This window comes from Oryzias latipes, chromosome 3 (assembly GCF_053564925.1).
Source record: "Oryzias latipes strain Hd-rR chromosome 3, Olatipes_Hd-rR_3.1".
In the NCBI taxonomy this organism is placed as follows: Eukaryota; Metazoa; Chordata; class Actinopteri; order Beloniformes; family Adrianichthyidae; genus Oryzias; species Oryzias latipes.
In genome coordinates, this window is record NC_136239.1 from 16,003,873 (window position 1) to 16,029,096 (window position 25,224).

Sequence of the window (25,224 nt, forward strand, 5' to 3'; positions counted from 1 at the left end):
ATCACCCAAAACCATACCCCTGTAGACTTTCTTCAAAATCAGTTGTTTTCAGCTCATTCTAAAAAAAAAATGTCCTCAAATTAATTCTTTCAATCATCTTAATTTATAATTTTGATTGAATTTATAATTTTACTCTTTAAGTTTTACAAACAAAATCTTTCAGGAAGACACCTCATAAACCACTCTGTTGATCCAAAGTTTAAGTTTAATCTATTTCAATCAATAACTTTCTTATATACTCTACTGTGTATGGGATTCTAATGGGGGCTAAACTGCACAGTGGAAGAGACTGCCTTTGAAATCCAAATTCCAGATTAAACAGAAATTTGTCACGTTTCTCTCTGCTCCGGCGGAGAAAGAAGATTCCTCCTTCTGACTGAAATGTGATCAACTATTAGATCATTGATGGGTGTTCGTGTTCATGATGAGAGACTCAGCTCCAGCTATGTGTGTTTAACTCACAGCCGAGACCTTCATTTATTAAAAAAACTTTATTAACAACATGTGTGTCAAGTGTTTGTTGGATTTGCTGACTTTTGAGAACACAAACCAGGTTTATTTCAATTTCACACTCAGCAAAATGACACAGAAATTTGCATATATACGGTAGAATCAAAGTGCATACTCTTGTTCCTTTTATTTTGTCCATATACACATTACACTATACATAAATAGTTGCATAATAAAAAGGACTCACATATTTACATGTATCATATATTTTATATAATATATAAACTTTATATTAAATCTAGGTAGATTACAATTAGGATACTCGGCCTGGTCCCTTCCTGTGAGTCTGTGATTGTTATCTGTGGTTGTTGAGTAACACCTCCAGCCAGCAGGGACAAGAGGTGATGAACTGTCTAGAGTAGCAGGGTCCCCATCCTTTAGCAAAACTGATGCGAACACTGTGAGGGTCCCAGGGCCCCTCCTGGGTCTCCGGTTTAACGCTGTGCTCTGTCATCCAGCTGGAGCGCTCAAAATCAAAGACCTTGAGGGAAAAGCCCGGCATCACCCTTTTAACACTCAGTCCCCGAGTGCCGGGGTGGTCCAGAGTGGGCGAGTGGACAAACACTGGGTGCTGGCTGCGGTTGTAGACCCACACTCCGTCCGGTTCACGACTCAGTATGATGCCGAAACCAATTTTACTGCGAATCTGTTGGACAATGCTGCTGCTGTTCCCGCTGCTGCCATGGCTGGGGTGAACGAGAAGTCCCATTGTGCCTTGGCTGCCTGGGTCGTGACGGTAGCTGTGGTAGGCGTTGGCATGGAGCTGGCTGAGGCAGAGGCCCGTGCCCTGAGGTAGGTCATAAAAGATGCTGAGCGAGGGTTCGTAGGCTGGATAAAGGCGACCGACACGGGTGCGCTGCTCCCAGTAAGCAACACTGCACCAGTGAGAGCGAGGTCCACCTGAAGTCGAAGAGCCAAAGGAGGTACCAGTGTCTGAAGAGAAAGAAAAATGGGGGAGCATTAATATTTGCAACAGTAAGTCTGCACATTTTTATTCAGGTCATCTACATTGTGTTCTTTGCAATCAATTCACAGCAAATAAGAATTGTCTAACCCCACACCCCTTTACCCTTTCCCTCAATTTTAAAGTTTATCTAATTAAAAAAGTCTACTGTTTTCTGTTTAGGATCAAGGTGTAACAGTAATACATCTGTATTAAAACTGCATTTTGTGTTCAAAACAGTTTCTCCTTGATGTTTTTGCCACTTTACCCAGTCATTTAACTGAAGTGAAAACTTTTTAAACATTTTTTTTGTTTAGTTATGTCGTAAAAAGACCAAACCATCAGAATCTACGTAGATCTGCATCTAACTCAATGTTAAAGTGGTCTGCAGATGCATCACCACCATAGAAGTTTATTTTATAAATAAGGCTGCTTTTTAATGACTGATACAAGTAGGATATACAATATTAAAACTTTGGCATCAGGCTTAAAAACCTTGAATGAATTAGTCTTTACTTAGGAAATCTTTCCTCTTTCCTATCTTTTCTTCACATCAATAAATCCGTTTTTTGGCTAACATAATTTAATTTATTTTATTTAGTCTTGAAACAAATGGAAGTTTGTTTTTTATGCAAATTTAAAATTCTACAAATGAAAGTTCTACATTTATAGAGTTTGTTATAGTAATTATGTAAAAAGTGTTTCTATAGGTAAGCAATGTTGGTTTTAGATTCAAATTTGACAAATACATTGATGTTTGATCAAACTGTTGATTATAATCCATCACAACTCAGGATAAGCTCTAGTTTTAATTGTCAGATAGTTTCAAAAAAGTATGATGTAAAGAAATTCTAAAACTCAAAACCGTCAGTGTTACCACAATCAGATTTATTTCTTAGAGAACCATTCCAATTATCTTTTGATCTACTTTAAAAGCATTCTCAGTGGTCTTTTTTAATTATGATTATGCAGGTTTTAGCTAAAATCTCAAAAACTTTTTTGTTTTCTATGACACAATTTCTGCAGAGCGGCAGGAGGTCATTAGCCTTAGAGTTGTGGGTGGGACCATTGATGCGGAATAAGCCCGCCCCCATTTACCATCACGCATCTGTTTACACTCTCTGCCGCTGGCTTACAGCCTCTTACAGCCCCAACCAAACTTTTCCGGTATAACAAAAATGGCGAGCAATATTGGAGCTATCCAGCCATATAGTTTTTAGTCAGATGCCAACTCAGATGAGGACAACAAAGACGTAGATGGATCTATTTGTCTGCAAGTCGAAGCATCAGAATGGAGCAGAGCAAGACTCTTGTAGTCGATGGTAGTTTTTCATGTCACACTACAAGCTTTTTCCAATGGTATTTTTTTTTATCTGCTCCTCATTCCCAATTTGAACAAAGAAATACTTAGAAACGCAATTTTTAAGCTAATTTTCTTTATATTTATCCTAAACCATGAGAGAGATACCACAAGAACATATTAAAAACATCAAAAACACAATTTTCATCAGGGTGAGTATTTACGGAATCAGACGGCAGTGGGTGGTTCTGTCCACTACATGTTAGCGTTTTCTTGGTTGCAACTGAAAACATTTCCAATAAATGTTTGTGTTCTGCATGAAACCATTAGTTGTGCTCGTGTTTTGTTTTTAGCCATGCTTTTCCCTTTAATTTGTCACCTGTCTGTCATGTTTTCAAAACGGGGCTAAAACTGTCAACACCAATCGCCGCACTTCCTCCAGTGACATCTCTCAGCGCCACCTTCTGTAACTCCCCTTCAGGTCTGGTATTAAAGAGGAGTTTGTGAGGGGCTGAGAAGGGGAGTTGGGGGTTGAAAGCATTCAGCTCCCTGTCAACCTAGTGCAAGCCCATGAACCCCTGACCCCCCAGCCCTCATGCTATCAGCTCACATTAACTCCCACACAGAGTGATGCCATTATTTTGCTCCAGAGACTCTATTGACACAGAGGATTTAAAGACCCATGTGCCTGTGGCCCCATTCCTTTCATTTTCCAGCGAACACCCCCTCTTTATCCACCATGGGCCAGAACGATGGCGTCCCTTCTCCCATTAACAAGCTGCTCTTGAGTGAAACAGGACCAAGTTTAGGCTAGGTGTGTTTGCTCAGCCGCCATTTTTCATTTCAGGATGACCGAGTGCACGCTGAAGTCGTGGCAGTTTGTGCACAAAAATGCTCCCTGCACACAAATAAAAATGAAACACACACACACAAAAACCAAACCTTTCTGATCCAAACACCATGACCATAACATGGACACACAAAATTGCACTTCTCATCTGAGGCCCACGTGTGTCATTAGTGAATTCCAGGCTGGCAACTCCTGCGGTCTGTAGTTTTTACAGCTCTCCAATAAGAGAGCAGGCTGCTCAGTCCCTCTTTTTCTCCCACTTTATCTTCCTCTCCCTCACACACTTTTACAAGCTGCGCTCTTCCCTGTAATAAGGCAACACAAACATGTCTGGGGAAGCACAGGGAGGCTTTATGACCTTATGATCAAATTGATTCCCAAAGAAAACATGAAGCAAACCGGGACTTTTTAGGATTTTTAGGGAACACTGTGTACTTTAATCTATATCATAGTAAATTATGTAGTAAATCACAGGCTTAATATTCAGCTTTAAGATGAGTTGATAGGTGCATCATAGATCCATCAAAAAGAAAGTAAACAAAGCAGCCAAGAAACTTTAAAAAACCACCTTTGATCTGCCTAGGTTTAAATGCCTAAAAATATTAAAATCATGAGCGAATCTTGATTTACTTAATGCCTCACGCAAAGCAGTTTTCAATTTGCGGTTTCAAAACAAAAGCGTCCGGCCAAAGGGATGAAAGGGCACTAAATCTATGTCCACGTCTTTCTTGTTCAAGAGGAAACTCAAACAGCATGGACAAGTGAAGGAGAAATACATTTCCAGTCGTAGAAAAACATCAGTCGCAAAGTTCAAACCTCTAATTTCTATCGACAGTCTAGGCGAAACTGCAAGCAACGTTTGATGTCTCTGTGCTTTCTGAAATCACGCTCAGCTTGGCTGTCATCCAACTAAAGGTACAACAAACAAGCTTGTGTGAGAACTACAAGAGGGGGAGGAAGGAGAAGGAGCCCAGGGAGGAAGAGGGGTGGGTGGGGGAGACAACTGACTTCTTCAATGGAATTTTTAAAAGAGGGGTTTAGGCTGGAGGTTATCAGCATGTTTATGTTCAGGCGGAGGAAGTCGAAAAGGCGTGAGTGTGAATGTGCATGCCTGCGTCTGGATGTGGGGGCTGGCAGCAATTACAGCGTCCTGCAAACGTTTAGGCAGACCGCCATTTAACAGCTCTGTTTACCAATTAAGTAAGTAGCCTTTGTTATTTCATTTCAAGATCACTGTCTTTTAGTGCCAATCTCACTGAAAAGTCCACTGAAGCACACAGCTGTTTCAGTCCAGGCCCCCACCGAAAAGCACCAGCGGGAACAGATTTATGAAACATGATTTATAAAAGTGCAGTTTGGAGCTTTTTTCTTTTTTTTTTTTTTTTTTTTTGAGCACTAGTACCAAAGTTGACCCACAGTTGGTTAAACCTAACTTTAACTAATGTTAATGCTCGTTTTTCTTATTTCATTTCCTCATCCTTGTTTTTGATCTGTGGGGAGCCAGTTTAGCTCGTGCTGGTTTGCGGCACCTTCCATCCATGAAACCAGGGTTCAAATCCGGGCTGCTCCCTATTCCCTTCTCTGCTTCTGTGCCAGTCCCAAGCCCAGATATATTGAGAGGGTTGCATCAGGAAGGGCATCCAGCATAAAAACATTGCCAAGTTAACCATGCAACTCATCCTCAAAAGAGAGGTTGTTTCACTGTGGCAACCCCTGATGGGAAAAGCCAAAAGAGAAAGAAAAAGATCCTTGTTCATCTGAAGGCATAACAAAAGGATTACTGTCCTGACACAAAAGCCAGAACATCAAACTAAATCATCTACAGATTTTTATTTTTGCATCTGTCATATATTTGTAGGTAAATTGTAATGTTAATCAACAACATGGGACTTTACTGTAAGATAGGGTTTCATTATTTTAAAATTGAAGTTTAAAGAGGGTCTTTTTTAATACAAACTTTCATTATTTCTTTAAAGTCCCACTCCGATCAGCTTTTGTCCTATTGTATTCCCAGTGGACTTTTAATCTGAATTATGCCGCTTTTAGTCAAATGAACAAACTTGTGTCATTTTCTACGATATATTTTCTGCAGAGTGGCAATAGTTCATTAAGAATTCATCTCTGAGTTGAGGGTGGGACCATTGTTGTGGAGTAAAACCCAACCCCACTTCCCATCATCCATCTGTTTACACTTTCTCCCTTTGGCTTACAGCCTTTCACACCGACAACCTGGAGCTATCCAGTTGCACAGCTCTAGGCCAGATTCCAGCTCAGATGAGGAAAACAAAGACGTACATGGATCTATTTGTCTACAAGTGGATGCATCAGAATAAAGCAGAGCAGGGAGCTTATGGCTCGCCCATTGTAGCTTTCTATATCACAGGTACAAGCTTTCTTAAACTGTATTTTTTCACCTGTTCCCAACTTGAATAAAGAAATACTCAAAAATGCAACTTTAAACTTAATTTTCTTTATATACAGTACATCCTCCTTTATGAAAAAAATGAGAAAAGAACATGTTAAAAGCACTAAAAATGCCACTTTCATTGGAGTTTAAACATATACCTGCAATTGTTTAATTGTGCCAAGATTAATAAAAGAAAAACAAGGAGAAAATCGATTTGCTGCAGCACAGTAATGCCGTCATTAAAAGGGAGTGTCTCCACATCAATTGGATGCACTGGTTCTGAGAAAAGTTCGGTAAACTCACTGTGACAACTGGAACTGCCACATAATCTCATAGGAGTTCTAAATTACAGATTTTGTAAAGTTTAAACAAACATATTCCAGAATGTAAATGAGTCATCTTGAATGGTGCCAGGAGGTTGATGATTACCTTCAGACAGGGTCGTGCAGGTGCTTAGCCCTGAGTGCCTCCTGTCACAGACTAACAGCCCGCAGTGTTTTATGCATGCATTTCTTCTAACTCTCACTGAGCAGCAGAGGTTTCCCCCTGCCAACCTCAACCTACATGGAAAAGAATGAAGCAAGAGAGGAAAAAGAAGGGAAGTATAGAGAAGCGAAAGGCAGACTGGGTTAAAGAGGGAGCAGGAGAATCAGAGGGAGAACCTGCCAAGCATAACCAGCATCCACGGAAAAAATGAAGAGAGAAAGAGACTGTGAGAAAGACAGGGAGGGAGGGAGACCCCTGTCTTTCATCCAATGCCAAGGATTAGATTCCCCTCCAGTTATTAGACTCTTCCACTGTGCTGAAAGAAGTGGGTGGGTTAGAGGTGGAGAGGAGGAGGGGAAGGGGTTACGAGAGGTACAGGGGGATGAGAGGGGAAGGACGGGATTTAACCAATGACCGTCGGGGTTTGCACCTATGATGTCCAGCTGCAATTGGATTTCCTGGTGTTTTATGTCGGCTGAAGGAAAAACTTAAATGAGATCAAATAAAAGTAAAAAAAAGAAAGAAACAAGTACCCCGTCTTTTCTTTTAAATGGAAGATTCTGTTTAGTTTGAAACAACTATCATTACAGGGCAACTTCAATCCAGCAAGCCATATTTAAGCTGGCGTCTCCATAATCTCCACCATCAGTGAGCAGCCTTATCTGCAGACAAGGCCTTTACAGTCCAACACAAGCAGGGTTTCCGACTTGCAAGCACACAACCACACACACGCACGCACATTCTTGCACACATACCTTTCCTTCTCTTTTATTTTCCATTGTAAAGTGGATCTAGCTATGGAACCAGAATGCAGCTGCTAATGCATTGTGCTCAGTTACAGAATTATACCACCAGCCACACACCTTCTGTGAATCCTGGGAGGGGTAACCGAGCCTCGGGAAAGTTACAGTAGTTTGTAGGTGTCATAAAATTCAGGAGAAGAAGCTCATATCTCCAAGATGAAAAGAAAAAAGTTGCCTAAGAGATGCAATAATATATCATCTCTTGAATCATCTATAAACATTCATATATACAGAATACATACACAGAATCCCAAAATCCTGATATAACCCTATCAATAAAATACCAAACCATTGAAACACTGGAGACAATGGTATCATCAGGCTTGAAAACTACAAATGCCACTCAGATGTTCATCACAGTTTTCACGGACAGTCAGTCGCAAGCAAAACCAGTCAACCTTAGTATGAACTAGACCACATAACTATAGTAGAGACGTGATAAGATTGATGTGATGACCAATCACTCTGAAGTATTATCAAGGGATTAATCTTAAATATTTTGTATTGTCAAATACAATTTTTACTCATTTCAGATGCTATGTTCCTGAATGACAAAAATAGCAGCTTCCATCTCTTCATGTTCCCAAATTTACTTAAAAACACACCAACGTCTTTATCTCATAGTACATTCACACCGGTCTCGACAACGTGAATTTTAGCAGCCTCTTCCCAATTCAAAGTCTATGTAAACCTATGTTTATGCGCGTTTCTGGCTTCCACCCTTATTTGTCGCTGCCCAAGTTTTAAAGTCCGTCTTCGGGTTCTATGCACATATTGTTCAGCCATTAACCAGGGACTTAGATTTGGTAGTCACATATGGGTAGCTTCCTTTTTAATTCCAGGAAGAGACAACCGTTTGAAAATTGATCATAGAGGAAAAATGAATAATTGCGGTGTCAGTACAACTGGAATAATATGACCCTATGTCTTTTATCTATCGGAATAGAGCTGTGAGAAAAAAGTCTGGAGCAAGATTCACGAGATTTGCAGCGCTTTCACATTTGGCACCAAGCCTCTTCCAACTGTACGTAGACACGCTAGTATTGGGTAACATCAGTCCAGTGTGAACATCGTATGCTAAAAGTGTGTTCAAGAATCTGCATTCAGCACGTGCTCGGTGTGCACGTATCGTTACGGCAGCCTCATGCGGTATTTTCCTGCTTATGAGGACATTACCACTTAACCAGTGAGTAAATATCATTTTCACTGAACTAAACAAACATATAAAACTGGTGAGAGAAACCAGAGCAGGCTTTAAATGACAGAGCTCTCGACCTGACAAGTCTCCTCTCCCAACACATTCCTGGACAGGCTCTCTTCCTTAACACTTCCTCCCCCCACTCAACCAGTCACTGGGGTCAAGTTGACAAGTCTTTCATTGAGCCCCCACGTGGTTCTACAACACGGCCTTCACTCCACAGAATATAATTACGCTCCTTTATTAGTGGAGTGGATCCATTTGTTCTGCTATGAAACAGGAATTATGAAACTTCATCTTAACTTTGTTTGGATGAATTTTCTGAATTGTGGAACTTCAGTGTAGAGATTCAGTTCAAAAGGACAAAAAGTGTGGACAGAAAACACATTCTGACGCATTCAGGAGGCGCAAGAAAAATGCACGCATTTTCCACACAACACTAGCACACCGATGATGATGTTCCTCATCAAAGTCAGAGGATTAAACCCTGTTAGTGTGGTTTTCAGTGGGCGAGTCCTTCACATACGTGCAGATGTTTGTCCTCCCACACAACAGGCAGCTACATGTCCACAAAAAAAGAAAAAGAAAGGAAAAACAGAATAAAAACCTAATTAACTTTAAAAAATTAAACACTTTCTCTGCGCTTACGTTGTCTTCAAAGCTCACGGCTTAGGCGACAGTTTTTGGCATTTAATCCACACAGAGCCTGTCCACATCTGCAAAGAATCTTTAAGTTAAGCAGCATGGCAGGGCTCCATTAAAAGCTAAATTGCGAGTTGGCAAAAACTCTGAAGGAACAACAGAAAGCCACAGCCAGTCCTGTAATTTAAACCTTATTTTAAATTGTGATTGCCTGACAACATTGACAAAAACAGAGAGAGCAGGACAACTAGTTACAGCGACATATGGGGGATGACAGGAGAACAAATGGATTGAGCAGGTAAGAAGAAAACAGAAATACTGCAAAGGTAAAAAAAAGAACATGAGCAGAACAGATATAGATTTTGATAACATAGCACACGTAATATAAACCGGCAAGCCTTGTAATTTCTGACTACGCAGCGTCTGTGAACTCACTATGAATACAATTTTTACCTGTGGATCTAAGGTTAAAGTGTAACAAAATCAAATGTTCTTTCTCTGTTCAGTACCAATAACCATGATAAGCATCCAGAGCATCGTTACAGTTTCTCAAGACATATTTATCTAAGAACTCCCTGTCTGTATTGAAACTTAAAGCATTACAACTAGGGATGGGTACCGAGCCCCGGGGAAAAATTCTGCAAGACCGCAGTATCGGTAAGATCTGACCTCAACGGTTCTGCTATCGGTACTGGAGAAGTCGCATTTTTTGTGGCCCACAAGATATTAACTAGGGCTGTGACGGTGTGGGATTTTTGATCGCCGCCATGATGAAGCAGCAGGAGTCGCAGTACCGCGGTTAATCACCCCCCCGACACCACCGGCGAACACAACTGGCGGCCGTGTCGCAAATGAATACAATTCATACTTACGACACAGTATTCTTTATTAACAAATAAGAGTAACAACTAACTATCTAACTAATAAACTAACTATATAGGTGTTGTAGAAAGAGTATGTGTGTGTGTGTCAGCGTGCTGCGTGTGTAAAAGGAAGGAGCGTGTGCCACGCGAGAGACTGAGAGCGCGCACAAGTATGTTGGGGATGCACGTTCATGTTCCCAGAAGTGCTTGAAGTTTGAGCTCAGGACTCGCAGAAAAAGTAAATTATTAGCAAAGTTTAATGTGTTTATTATAGTTCAAATCACGCACCATATGCAGAACTTTAAAAAAAAAAGATTAACGTGCGGCTTTCTGCAATCCACCTGCATACTCCACCATGTTGCCCTATGCAACTGTATTTCATTTTAGAGTGAAGAGTTTATTTAATTTGTTTTATATTTACATCATGGCAGCAATATGTCAAAGCATTGCTGTTTATTTTTCTTTAAATAACATTTTTCATGTATTTTACCTTTCAAGTTGGAAAAATATATAAAGTAAAATGTTTTGTTAAAAAAACAACGTTGTTGCATAATGAGGAAATAAAACACTTTATGGTCTTACTTTGTTATTTATTTATTTTTCATCCTCAAAAAGTATCGATAAGAGTATCGTTAAAATACGGGATCGATAAGCAGTATCAATAAGAGTAGTAGTACCGTTGAAACTTTAACGATACCCATCCCTAATTATAACCCAAATGTATGAAAAGAGAGTTTTGTTTTTTTTAAACTGTAAAGGCACATTTTTACCGGGACTATGGTCCAAAGTGGTGTTTGTTTCTTCAGAGTCAAGGCCGACTCCAATCATCTATTGATTTATTCTTAAAGCGTTCTCGGTGGTCTTTTATGATTGTGCAGTTTTTGAAAACACTGTGGGGTTTTTTAAATTTTGACATAGTTTCAGTAGAGCAGGAGGAATATATCAGAAATTTGCTTTTGAGTTGTGGGCAGGACAGTTGGTGTGGGGCAACCCCGCCCCCCTACCCGTTGCTGAGAGCTCTCTGTATCACACACTATCCCACTAGCGTACAGGCGTTTACACTCCCAACCTGACATTGTCAGTGCAATAAAAATGGCGAGCAATATTGGAGCTATCCAGTTTTGAGCCAGATATCAGCTCAGAAAAAGATAATAAAGGTGAACATGGATCTATTTGTCTACAAGTGGATGCATCAGAATAGAGCAGAGCGGAGAACTTGTGACACGCCCAGTATATTTTCTGCATAACAAACACCCTCTTTTACAAACGGAATTTTTTTGTCTTTTTTCTGATTCACGAGTTGAAAAAAGAAATACTTAGAAATGTCACTTTCCGCTTATTTATCTCTATATATGTCCTCCATCATCAGAAAAATGCAACAAGAATGTGTTAAAAAAAAAACACAATTTTCTTCATAGTGGGTCTTTAAATAAAAGCTGCTGGATCTTGGTTTACTTGCAAGTGAACACTTGTGTGCTTGACTACAGTGTAAATGCAGACAGATCATCCAGCTATTCAAAGTGAAATAGGTAAAGGAAAGAAGTAGAAAAATGGCATTTGTCTCTAGTAGAAAAAATGTGTGCCCCCAGCCCAAGTCTGCAAAAGAATGAATCTTGAAAAGTTTGGTGAATGACTCACTGACAGATGTTTACTACAGAGGAGGTGCAGGCACTTATCCATATGGCCAGGGTGTACCAGCATATTGTCGTCTTCTTCATGCCTTATTTTCTTCCTGGTAAGGGCCCTTTTGGGCAATTCCACCCCCAAACAAGCAGCTGCTGAGTGTGATCTTATCTCAGCAGTTTGTTTCTCAAAAATACAAACAGAAAGCAAAGAAAAGCAAAAGAAAGGCGTCAAACTGTTCACGATTTTTCACTGAATCAGGTCGAATCCATCAAACTAATCTGGTCTGAACACACCATACAATCCACTAATCAAATGAATTCAAGGGCACTCCAACTGATCATTAAAGCTGAACACAGAGAAGAGTTGTGCAGTGCTGCTGTCTTCCTCTGTCAGTGTGTTGCAAACAAACACAGCATGCAACAGACAAATATGAACACGCAGCGCAGTACGACAATAGTGACCTTGTTCAACTCTTTGTATCTGTTTCCAATGTTGCACAATAGACAGACACCTTACTGTGGCACATTATGACATTGACCCACTGGTGTTTGATTGAGAGCACAATATGGCCAAGAATAATGGTCCAAATGCAACTAAAAAAGGCAAGATGAAGGCTCATGAAGTCATAGAATTCAATTGGTAAATTTTTAACTAAAGTAACTACACAGACTAAACTATACTGGGCATCTCTGCCCTTAGACCCTCTTTCACGTATCAGGTATCCCATCTTTGACTTAAGAAATCTGAACATATTTCTTAATGTGCAATTTTCTTCTAAACATTTCTTGCTAACCATCAGGAATCTTGCCATTATTCATTAGACATTTCTTACTAATTCATTCACTCATTTAATATTTTTTTAAACTTGCCTTTGAAGACATTAAAACATAGACACAGGACTGCATTCATTTTTTTTAACAATGTGCTCTCATGGAAAACAGTCTGGATTCTTTACATGCTTTTACCACTGATAGAAGTGTTCACCTGTGGCTTTTGAGAGCCAAGTTTGAAATAACAGTGCCAGCAAGCTGAGTTTCACGCTGAACTGTGAAAATCAACTATGCTTTTTTGTTAGAAAAGTTAAACCTGCTCACATGTCAACTGCCCCTCTCTGCTGTACGGCCTGCTTAAAAGGAAAAAGAGCTGTGATGGAAAATATTTGAGGAAATGGCAAATGGTTAATGGGCCAGCACTTGATGTTGAATTCCATGGCCTAATGTATCTCAGTCAAGCATAAAAGCAAGTGTTGTATGCGTGCCAGAAAAAAGGCTTGAGGTTCAGGTCACCAAGAGGACCTGTCCAGACTTGGACAAGCAGACTCATTGAACACAAAAACAGAGTTGTGTTATAAACTTTGACATTAGCCAAACAATTTTGGTTTAGCCTAGTTTTCCCAGTCTTTCTTTTGCTTCTTTTAGTCAGACCTTCACCTGCAGATCAGCTAAGTCTTGGTAGATGATTTACGAAACCTTGTTCTGCTGCGTTTGCCTGCGCTGACCTGAAGAGCTTCACACTTACTGAACTAAACTCACTCAAACAGGGCGACACTCTCCGACTCCTAAAACCGCCTCCCTCCAAAACTCCAAGAATGTTCGTTGGACTCCATGTGTTTCTACAGCATTAACGATGATATGTTCAAACATGTATCGGATGTCACTCGAGTCCCCCCTTCATATCCCTCTCCCAACTTCTTTCACTCCAAGGACCCCGCTCCCCCTCACCTTCCCAATTTCCCAACATTCCTGGCCATGCCACATCATTCAAAGAGCCAATTCATTGGGTTAATGCTGCAGTGAGTGCAGACAGCCCTTTGAGACAGGATGTTTGGCTGATACCATGCTCTGCTTAAGCAAACAAGCGCCCAAAATATGATTACTGGGGGCAAAGAGGGAGCAGTCCTCTTGTCTTACTTCAGTGCATCCAGGCCTCACTAATGTCCTTTAAAGTAACATTGCTTTACTTGTTTGCACATGTTGAAAAGTTGGACCCTAAGAGCTACAAGGGGAGCGAATGTTTGACAGTTACGACGAGGACATCACGGCAGCGAAAAGCATAATGTTAACAGAAACATTGTTGTGTGATTTGCTTTATAGTAACAGTATGCATCAAAACCATATTAGCTCTGGCAGTGTTGTGTTTAAGGGCCGACTGTGGCTTTATTGCACAGTAAAACTCCAAGTATTTTGTGTTTTGTCTTGTCAGCTTCATTTCATACGCTAAGATGCGTCCATTTTTGGCATTTCGGGCCTGCAGCACATTCCAAATTTTCGCAAAAGCTGGAACAGTTATCAGGCGTTCGCAACTTTGTGATGCGCCTAAAATAATCCATCTTTGAAACTTACAAGCAACAAAGTTTTTCAGCCTTCTCTTTAGTTTTTTTTTGCCTTTCAGTCTTTCTGCAAAACTATCGAAGGGTTTCTTTGCATGTGTCCTTTGCATCTGTGAAACATCTTAATTTAATGTTAACAGTGTGCACACTGAATGCATGACACATGCATTAAAGCCGGCCCATCTAGAGTTTCAGCTCTGATCCCAAATTTCATGCTTGCAGTAAAAAACGTCAAAGGAGCGGCTCCTATCAAAGTACAAAACATTTGATGGGAATCAGGTTGACCTCGTGTCATCTACATTTCACTTCAGTTTTAATCTGTGCACAATATGTCACAGATATTAAAAGCATATCATCAGCTGCTGTGATGATGATGACTTTGTTTCATTTCCAGGCTGGTAAACAGTCACATGCATGGAAATAATTTCAAGCTGCAGCTGCAGAACTTTAACTTTCTAAGTCATATCAACTAAATGCAACACATAACATCACCTTCAAAGGTATCTTCATTAGTGGGAAAAAATATTACACAGATAGTAGAAGTGCTACAACATAACATAGATGCAAAGTCGCATTGCATAGAGAACATTTTTTTACATTATTTCTGTCACTTCCATATTAAAATTCTACACACATTCTTGACTAACCAGAGTTCTTTTTTGGCAGCCATGTTTTCTGAAGCTACATTTACACCACCCTAGTATGTTCGAGCAACCGCTTCCAATAAAAAGTCTACACGTGCATCAACACGCACTTCCACCTCCAAAATATTTTTGGTCTTGCGTGGCCATGGAAGTTTCTGTCACCGTTTTCAGGCCATGCGAGGACTGAATGGGCATTTGAAGTTAAACCTTTTAATTCACGGAGGTGCCAACCGTTTGAAAGTTGATCATGGAGGACAAATTAATAATTGTGGTTTGTGTTGGCTGGAATGTGACACCAAGTCTCTCATATATTGGAGTAGAGATGTGAAAGAAAAAGCCTGACGAAAGACTTGCGAGTTTTTCTCCGCTTCGACTTTCCCCACTAAGCCTCTTCCAACTGTAGGTGGGGAACATGTGCTAGCAAACAGTGGAGAAAGAAGAAGAAGCTCCCCCCTGCTTGTCCAGTGTAAAAGTAGCATATAGGTGTACAGAATGAGGTTTTACTGAAAATTAAAAAAGATGTGACTTTAAAGCAGTATGTTTTACATACAAATGTTAGTGTGGAAGAAGTCACAAATTCGTCATAAATATGTAAATAAAATGTATACATTTTTTAACTAAAATCTCACCCTCCTTCAAAGTAAAAGCACCTCTGGACTGACTAGATTGTATCTCTCCTTTTGCTGCTTAATCCCAAACAGTGTTTAACAGCCCGCTGCTTTTTAAACATAATTCTTCATGATGTGATCGTCTGTCGATCAATGATGGCTCCTCATGCAGTGCCAGCTAAGTGTTTTCCTTCTTGTAATTTATCCACTTAAATACCTCTAGATGTGATGAATAATTTGGTGGTATTGACCCTGTGGTGGAGAAATTTACCAACTAATTACAATTTCCCTTTAATAAACACTGTTTGCAAAGATTTTAATGATTTTCTTGTTTCTCAGTAAACTCTGGATTACTAACACATTTCAATGATGTGGGGATTGTTTCTCTATTTTTTACTGCCTGAATCCAGCCTTTTGATCGATTTTAGGGTACATAAAAAATTTAATTAAATGAAATATTAAGACAAAGTTAAAATCATTACTAATAGGTGGGGGAGCTAAAACATTATATATATGGGGGAGCAAGAGGGGGATGGAAGACTTTGGATAGGTGGCAAACATGTTATCATATTTTAATGCTAATGTAATGTTACTGTTGTTTTAATCGGTGTTGTTCCAATGCTTGGATTGAAGATTTCTTCATCTTTGTCAATAATGATACTAATATTGACTCAAAAATTTAGGGGTAAGTGAGGAGCTAAGCTCCGCCCCTGTTACCAATATTTAGCTGTCTAGTTCCTCGCTTATCCAGGTATAAGGCAAAAATAAAAAACTTAATGTACAGTAACAAATGACCCTAAGACAACTATTCAAAACATATGTTAGAGAAATAAATCTATCATTCACAAGCTTTTTGCATCATATTTACTCACTTTTCTTACCATTGACACAAATTTTACATTATTACTAGTTAAAAACATGGTGCATTTATAGCACTTCAGCAAAAAACATGACTGTAGCCATTCAGCATAAGTGTGCAGGAAAGAGTCACAAACATCGGGCTTGATCAAATGTTTTAGTCCTATACCATCCCATAATCAGAAACGTTACATTTAAATGTGACCTACTTAAAATTTTTATTTAACAAATCAAACAATTAATGAAACTTACCAATCTTTGAAATGCCAAGAGAAAATAGGTTGGAAAAATGTTTCACTTCAATCAATAAAGTTGTTCTACTCCTCAATGTGACTTACTTTTTGTTGTTGTTGTTTATCGTTAGACAAGCAGACAGAACTAAATGTGCTTCATGGTCTTTGGGCTTATTAAGACATTGCCAAAAAGGATGCTCTTTCAAACTGCGAGGATGACAGTTTCCATCCTAGGTTTCAGTCATCCGTGCATCATCACACCAGAGACCAAATATAAACACCAAAGACAGGCTGGGTGATTTGAGAGAAGGCAACACATGCTTTGTCCAAAACAATATCCAGATGGCATTAAGAAAGGGTAGAAACGCAGCACAACTCCTCTCAACCGGAGAAGATGTATGTGCGTGAGCGTGTGCGCAGTTTTGGGGCTGATAAAGCCCCTATGTGCGCACTCTGAGACGATCTTATCTCAGAGTCAGACTGAAATTCCTCAGTCTTTCCCCCGTCACACACACACGCACAAACACACGCACACACACACTGAAAATGAGCAGCTGAATGACATGTGTTTTTGGAGTCACAGTAGGACGATCCGTGTAGATAAAAGTATACTAAACTTCCATTCCACATCTACCTTTTCAAAGCAGGCCTGTTTGCTGCCTTTTAAAGGGAACGTTAACTGATTGAATGATAAAACAGGGCAAAGGTATGTATGGACCACACCCTGCTATCCCTTTTTTCCCCTTTCAAACCAGGCTGCTTTCAAATGACTAAAGATGCTAAAGTGCCAGTGCACACGCTCAATGCTTATTTTTGTTTTTTTAAAACTATCACACAAAACTTAATGAGGCACATCTGAGGATTGCTTTTCTAGAAAAAAAAGACAAGTTAAAACTGTTGATAAAGATCTGGCAGTATGAGACTTTTTGCAAAAAGGCAAAAACTTTTCTTTTTTAATGGAAAACATGTCAAAGTAACTTGCATGCTCAGTGTATTTCCTGTCATTTGTCTGGCTCTCACTCCAAACAGTAGTCCTATAACCTGTCAAAACTCACAACAAAAGCTTCATGCAGATTTCTTGGCTGCCTCTGTGAGTCTGACTCCCTCCTACTTATGCTGTTGGCCTGAGCTCTGGTCCCCAGCTCCATAGTTCTGATGTGGGGGGCAGGGGATCATAGACCACACACACAGAAACATACACAGTCCACAACTTTAAAGAAAATGCATGAATGTTTTTTTTTTTATCATTTCAACAAGAAACAATCATTCTCAACAATGATTCTGATTCTGTCAGAGCCGAAAACGTGTGACTCATCCATAACTGAGCAAACAAGAAGCACAATTCAAAGACTTTTTATAATAGTAGTAATCTGACAGTGTCTCAGGAAACACGTCAGATTTGCTCAAATGAACAGTTGTGCAACAAAGAACAGGCTTTAGATGCATTTATAATTGAAGGAGGATTTTTTATCATACATTTACATTCCCACTTGAATCATCTTTTGGTCTAAAAGATAAAAGTGTTCCTTCTAAAAGCGTTCCCAGTGGTCTTTTAACTAAGATTATGCCGTTTTTGGTCCCATTCGGAAAACCTGTGTTGTTCTCACAGACAGAGTATCTGCAGAGCAGCAGTAGTTCATTAACAATTCTCCTCTGAGGGGACTGTTGTCGTGGGGTAAGCCTGTCCCCACTTTCTTTTATCCATCTGTTTACATGCTCTCTCACTAGCTTACAGGCTCTAACCAAACATTGCCAGTGCATCAAAAATGGTGAGCAATATCAAAGATATCCAGAGCCAGCTCAGACGAGGAAAACAAAGACATACATGGATCAGAATGGAGCGGAGCAGGGAGGTTGTGGTCTGCCGATTGTAATTTTTACAGCACAGTTAAAAGCTTCTTCCAAATATACTTTTGGTCTGCTCCTGATTCACAACAATTTGAATAAAGTTATATTTATAAATGCAATTTAAGCTTAATTTTCTTAATATAAATGATTCATCATCAGAAATTGCCATGTTCAAAACACTAGAAACTTGTTACAAACTTCGAGCAAATCAATTTTAGTATGTAATGTTGTATGAATGAAATCAATGCCTTAAACTGCACCTCGGCGGAGTGGTAGGGCAGTAGACCTCTGATCGGAATATTGCAGATTCCATTCCTGCCTTGCCCGCCCATGTGTCGAAGTGTCTTTGGGCAAGACACTGAACCCCACCTTGCCTCTGGTGGAGGGTTGGTGCAAGTGTTTGGTAGCGGAGCCGCCACCAGTGTGTGGATGTGTGTGAACGGGACTGAATGGGACTGTGACTGTAAAGCGCTTTAGGGCCTTCGAAGAAGGTGGAAAAGCGCTATATTTACCATTTATACAACAAGTAACAAGCTCTATCATGGCTCCAAAACATTGAATTGAGTAAATCCTGCTAAATCTATTTGTATTTTGGGGTTTTGGCTCAAATTTGTTAGATGTTATTAAGATTTGATTATAAACACTCAGAAAAGCTAAAAAAAAAAAAAAAGAAAAAAAAGAAAGAAAACTGGAACCAACATGATCAAGTTTAGAACTAGGCATTGACCTAATTTCTGTAAGCAACACTAGGGTTCCCCTCCTCGGTGCTACATCAACACAGGCCAGTGATGCCGTGACTACACTGCACAGACTCCCCGGGTGCCCATTCAACTTTCAACGCCATCCACAAGTGAGCCCAGGGAGACCTGATTGAGTGGGTTTGTGGGTTTCTTCTAACGCTACAAGGACCTCTCCACCCGACCCCAGCACGTAAACAAATAAAGCTCCAGTTTCATCATCTAGAGGGGGCTGTTTCCTGTCCCAGTGCAGCCCTTCAACCCCCTCCTCTTTCCACATATACACAGGCACACAAAACTCCTCACCGCCGCCTCATCAGAGTGGCCCAGCTCCCCCCGCCCCCAAAGTGCCAGCCTCTTTCCACTGCTCAATTGCAGGGAGGAATGAAGGGATTTGAGGGAAGAAAGTGGAAAAGAGGGGGATGGGAGGCTGGAGAGGCAAGGGGGATTGGGAGTATGCACAGGGATCTGATTGCAGCTCTGTCCTGGTGAAATATTTTGCTATGGAGAAAGTGTAGCCGAGAAGGAGAGACAGAAAGGCTACACTACTGTGGCATCTAGATAGTGAGACCCCAGACCCCCACCGAGCCCTCCATGCCTTTCTCACAATAGGAGCTTTATGCTGTGGAGGTTTTAGCCGTCATAGCAGTCTTTGAAGGTATGAGGAAATAAATGACCCTGATAAATATGACTCTTTTTCTAGTCTACACATCCAAACAGCATATGCATATATATGTCTGTGTCATGTAGCTGGAAAACTTTTCATTTTCCTTTTGCTCTTTCAAACACACTATTTGTGGAAAATGTTTCCCAAACTATGATGCAAATGCTTTATTAAGTAGTTGCACAGTCACGACACCTATGTCTACGGAAATTATGCAGGCAACTCACCTGTGTAGTCTCTTGGCATAAAACGAGGCGAGCTGGAAAGGAATGGGCGCGCACTTTCAGTGTAAGACAGAGGTGAGTCTGATTGAGAAGAAAGCACAAAAATACAAAATTGATGTGAGATGCAGGTGATCCACTTTCCATTGAGTGTTTCTTAAAGGGCCTGTATCGTGCAAAATAAACTTTTTTGAGCTTTTACGTGTATTATAATGGTGATTTCTCACAAAAAAACAACCCCAAAGTGGTATTTTGCTACAGTCATGCAGCTTTGATTATTCCTCTACACCCCTGCACTCTGAGCACCAGCCCCTCCCTATCCACGAAAAACAAGTGGGCTCTCACATTGTGATGTCACAAAGTGAGGGACAGCCCCTTCCAGGAAGAGTCTGTTCTGCCAGCACCGCCCCAGGCTAACACACACACTTTCTCTGGGGACCTAGCAGTGATCGCCAAAACGCTTTCCTTTTATATGCATAGTATGCACATTTTGCTTTGCAAAACTTCGGATTTTGTTTGTTTTCATGGGCAAAACGCAGACACGCTGCTGAGACATACTCTACTCTGAAAGGCTTAAGAATAGCATGATACGGGCTCTTTATTATGATGTCCCTTTTTGGCAAAATCTAAAAACCTTTGTTGTTTTCTAGGACATTGTGTCTGCAGAAATTCATCAGAAATTTACCTTCGAGTTGTGGGCAGGAGTGAGGACAGAGAAACCCTCCCCCCGCCCCCCACCCCACTTCCCATCATCCATCTGTTTACACACTTACAGCCCCTCACATCCCCAACCTAAAATTACCGGTGAAACAAAAATACCAAGCAATATTGGAGCTCTACAGGCATACAGTACATGGATCTGGTTGTCTACAAGTGGATACATCAGAATGGAGTGGTGCAGGGAGCTTGAGGCCTGCTGTAGGAGCTTCTCAGTCACCACTGCAAGCTTTTTCAAACAAAATGTTTTTACCTGCTCCTGATTCCCAACAATTCAAATGCAACTTTAAGCTTAATTTTCTTTTTATATCTCCTCCATCATAAGAAAAATGGCAGAAGAACATATTAAAAACACCAAAAACATGATTTTCATCACAGTGGATCTTTAAGAATTCCCAAGTGCCAAGTGTTTGCACCAAAACAGAGATCTGCTGTTTTCAACAAGGTGTTACTTTCTACCCGGGAAGCTTTAGGCCTACAATGATAATCCACACTTCCAGTCTAAAAATATGATGGTGACGACAAACTCTGGGCCATTTTCTGGTTTCTGATGTGGTAACCATCTTCCCAAACTCACCCAGTGGCTTTTGTTCATCTGAATGGGACAGACAGTAGGGGGGAGGAGGCGATTCTGGAAATGAAAACAAGACAGGCTGGGTTTAAAAGCAACCAAGCCGGGAAAATGGCAAAATTATTCATGAAATTGTGAGAAATTTTCAATCTATAGCAGTCTTGACTTTTGAAGAAAAAAATATTTTTTATGTAAAATTATATTCATCTTCTTCTTTTATAATTTTTGAATGAAACAAATAAACTTTGTCATAAAAAGTATAGGAAAAGAAAATTAAAAACATTGTTTCAATACTAAAATTACTACTTTTTCCTTATTGGGGTTTTAAAACTCGAAATTATGTTACTCTTTTGGGGGGGAAAAGCAATATTATCCCTTTTGAGACATTTACCATTTTAAACACCCTATAGTGTGCCACCTCCAGTATTTAATTCTTTTCATCAGCTGGTTTACATCTTCACACACACTCTTGGATCCAGAAGGAAATTAATTCAGCTGAAAACAGCTCAGCTGCTCTGGGTTCTGCCAAAATGGACATGGCTTTGTGGTTGCGGCCCCTTTAAGAGCAGAGCCAGTAATTGCCGGAGTCCTCAGTCAGTCAGATACCCAGCGAGTCAGTCTGGCGCCAGCACTATGCAAACTGTATATTATCGGCACTCCTTCACCTAAATAACAAGAGGAGGACCTCCTTGTCGGGGAGAAAAGAGCCCAAGTGCAACTTGAGAACATCCTCCATTCGAATAGAAAAGCATAAAGGTTTTTTTTTTTCGTTTTTTTTTTTTTTTTTTTGGGGGGGGGGGGGGGGGGTAGAAGTTTTAAGAAAGCAAGACTTTATAAATCTTAAACTTTATAGAATAAATGTATTTGGCAACCTGCTCTGTTCAAGTGATAAAAAAAAAAACAAAAAAGACAAAGAAACAATTGAAAGTTGCTGTAAATAGCCTAATAGTTTTGTTTAAAGCAAGACTTCAATTAACAATAAAGATATGTTTGCAGCTGCAGGCTGTAAGAATTCAAATTTATGTTTTTTTTATCCCATGTGTTCATGCTGTGTTTTGCTTTGTGCATTCTCAGCTTGCCTTTAATTATTTTTATTTTGATTTTTGCAGGGCTTTTCCCTTCAGAATCTGTCAGTTTTTATGTTTTGGTCTTTGTGGAAACTCTGCAATGGGGACAAAACTCTAATTGAACCCTCCCACATGGTGTCCTTACCTGGCCCGCATAGCCGGCTGTAGTGATATGGATTGCAGCACACCTTTGCACTGTCCGCTGCGCTGAAGCTCTGGCAGTGGCACAGCACTTTGAGTCGCGCTGAGAAGGGCAGGTCGCTCCACCGAAACAACGTACACAGAAGATACTGAGGAGAGATGCGCTGTGCGCCAAGGCGCAGCTCCGCGCTTGGCACCATCACGCACTCCCCCGGCATCCCTCCTTTGGCCTCTACAGCCTTCACCAAGTTATCAAGAGATCTCTCCTTGAGTCTTTTCAAAAACGCATAAGAAGTGCTTAAAAGTTCCTCTTCCAGCCCCGCGCGCCTCGGGGCGCACTGAGAAGGGCCACCTCCGTCTTTTCTCGGGGCCCAGGGGCTCCGAGTTCTGAGATCCCATTCCCCAAACAAACAACACGTCACCGTCCCGCTGCCACCCCCGTCCTGATCTGGCCGAGAGCCTCTGTGCACTGGAGCGCACATGCCCCGCCGGTCACCATCAGGCTGCTCCTCGTCGTCCCTCTCTGCACTCAGGTCTCCTGCCTCTCTCGTAAGTCCTGGAGACCCATCAGCGTGTGTCACCGAGCGCTGCTCTTGCCTGTGGAGCTTTCCTGAGTGTCTGTCACAAGGACCGTTCCGTCCTGCCTCACCTCGTTTGCTTCCATCCTGCCCGTCGCTATCCAGACGGCTTCTCCAGAGTCGCCGAACAAGACCTGAGCGTTTCGACTTGAACATACGACAGCTTAGACAGCTTTGGATGAGTCCTGTCGGTCCCGTCCGCCTCTCGGAGGATGCCACATTGATTTACACTTGTCGCGCAAAAATGGGAGTTGAAGCTCGGCGCGCACAGCATGCGCAGCCGGTGGTCAAGTTTGTCCGAACGTCCCGCAGCATCAGAACATGTTTAGTCATACGGTGCGTAAAACATCGCTGCGCGTCTGAGGATGAAGGCTGCGCATAGTCGCTGCTCGGTGACCTGTCCACTCGGTTCAGCCACCAATTTTCCAAGCCCTTCACTAAACCGTCAACTCCCCCAGACCTCTGGAGATCTGGCACACAGTTCACAAAGCATATTAGACAACCCCAAGCGCCTGTATCAGTCTGCAGAAGAAAAACTATCCAACAATCCAAATCCTGAGTTCAGATTCACAAAGTTTACAAAAATCCTTTGGTCCTCCTTCCTCGACCGAGAAATCAGTCTCCCAAAAACGCTGAAATCCGAGTGATGTTTTGTCGCCTGAACCACCAGAGCTGATCGGCTGCGCCAAACTCCAGTACGGATTCTGTGCTGAGAAGTTGTTTAAAGAGAATTGCCCTCCACTCCCCTGCAAGTCTTTGACGAACCCACGCGCATGTACACACCAACACGCTCGCGCGCACAAGTAAAGTCAGACGTTGTAAAGGATGACTGCAGCACTGGGATTTTCAAAGTAAAGCGTCAAAAGTTGTACAAAGAGTTTCTTTTAGCTTTGCACTTTAGCTCAGTCGATCCTCTTTCCCATCAATTTCGTTATTTATGTATTTATTTATTTATTTATTTATTTATTTACATAAAGAAATATGTACTCTACGGATGTTCAAAAGCAGAGACGTTTCTGCATTTCAACATTAAACATGATTTTCCAAATAAAAATCATGTTTGTTTCTGGTATTTTTAACACGTTCTTACAACAACCATACATCATTCTCATGATGTATGATATGTATAAAGAAAATTAAGCTTAACCTGCGTTTCTGAGTATTTCTTTATTGAAATTGTTGTGAAACAGGAGCCGATGAAAAAAATGACATTGGAAAAACTTTGTATGATGTAGGTTGCAAGTTGCTATGGCATACTAAGAGCTCCCTGCTCTATTCTGATTCATCAACTTGTTTCCCTCGTCTGAGCTGGCATCTGGCTCAAAACGGCTAAGCCCCAATAATGCTCACCATTTTTGTTGCGGTGTGAGGGGCTGTAAGTAAGTAAGGAAGAAAGGACGATGGATGATAGGAAATGATAGGCTTACTATGTGCAAATAGTTCCCCCTCAAATCAGAGGCAAATTTCTGATGAACTCCTGCCGCTCTGCAGAAACTGTTTTCTAGAAAATGTTTTTTGACCTTCCCTAAAAACAGCATAATCATAATTAAAAGAGCACTGGAAATGCTTTTAAGAAAGATCAAAAGATCATTGGAGTGAGACTTTAACCATTTACTGATGCAAACACACATCAAACCACTTCGGCTCAAAAATTTGCCTTGGTTTAGAATCTACTTGAAAGCAAAAACACAAGTGATTTACTTTTTCAGGTGTCAAGTCTAAGTTTATTTGTTATGTGGCCCAAAAAGCAGTTTTTTTTACATTGTGCATGATTGACTTGAACCTAAAATTCTGATCTCATTTGGTTTGATCTTGTGAGAGTTTGGAACAATGAAAAACGGAGAAACACAGATGATGCCCTGTTATCACGAAGCCTTTTGTAGACGAAGAATCCTGCAAAAGAGCAGTTCTAAAGAACCAGGACGGCATGCTTTTATTTTGAAATTCCAACCACCGAGCCTCCCCTGTGCATTTATCTCTATTGACTTTCTTTCTCTTTCTCTCTTTCTCTCTCCGGGCTCCAGAGAAAAGCGCTGGAGTCATTGGTTGATTCCCGCCATCATGTGCCAGTCTAGACACTTTGGCGGCTGGGAGCCTCGCTGATTGTTGCGCAAACACGGTTTCAAGTTTCTTAACTCTTAAAGACGCAACATCCTGCTCTGCTGTGCTCAGGCTGAAATGACCACTGATAAACACGCTATGGATGTTTATGCACAAATGCAACATCAAAGTAACAAAAAATGTCATTCTTTGAATAAAAGCTTCAGGCTTTTAGGATCAGAGAGGGAGACAGTTCAGAAAAAATGTACTATCTCAAGGATGTACAGTATGCAGACAGTGAGTGATCACGCAACTCAGATACTCACACAGATCTGCTGCA

The 25,224-nt window shown here is 40.8% G+C and overlaps 1 protein-coding gene across 2 annotated transcripts; it reads right to left on the reverse strand.

The window, feature by feature from the left end:
• Nucleotides 1-476: 476 nt before the first annotated feature.
• On the reverse strand, nt 477-23,623 carry LOC101170165 (mothers against decapentaplegic homolog 6-like). 2 transcript variants are annotated; one of them, XM_011488221.4, is made up of 4 exons: nt 22,271-23,623; nt 21,065-21,118; nt 19,777-19,854; nt 477-1,443 (listed from the first exon to the last, which is right to left on the reverse strand). In XM_011488221.4, exons 1-4 carry the CDS (start codon nt 22,998-23,000, stop codon nt 806-808), a joined length of 1,500 nt encoding a protein of 499 aa, XP_011486523.1. In that variant the 5' UTR covers nt 23,001-23,623; the 3' UTR covers nt 477-805. The 2 variants fall into 2 exon arrangements, with proteins under 2 accessions (XP_011486523.1, XP_078800386.1); XM_078944260.1 differs by lacking the exon at nt 19,777-19,854 and having other exon boundaries at nt 22,271-23,593.
• Nucleotides 23,624-25,224: the final 1,601 nt, after the last annotated feature.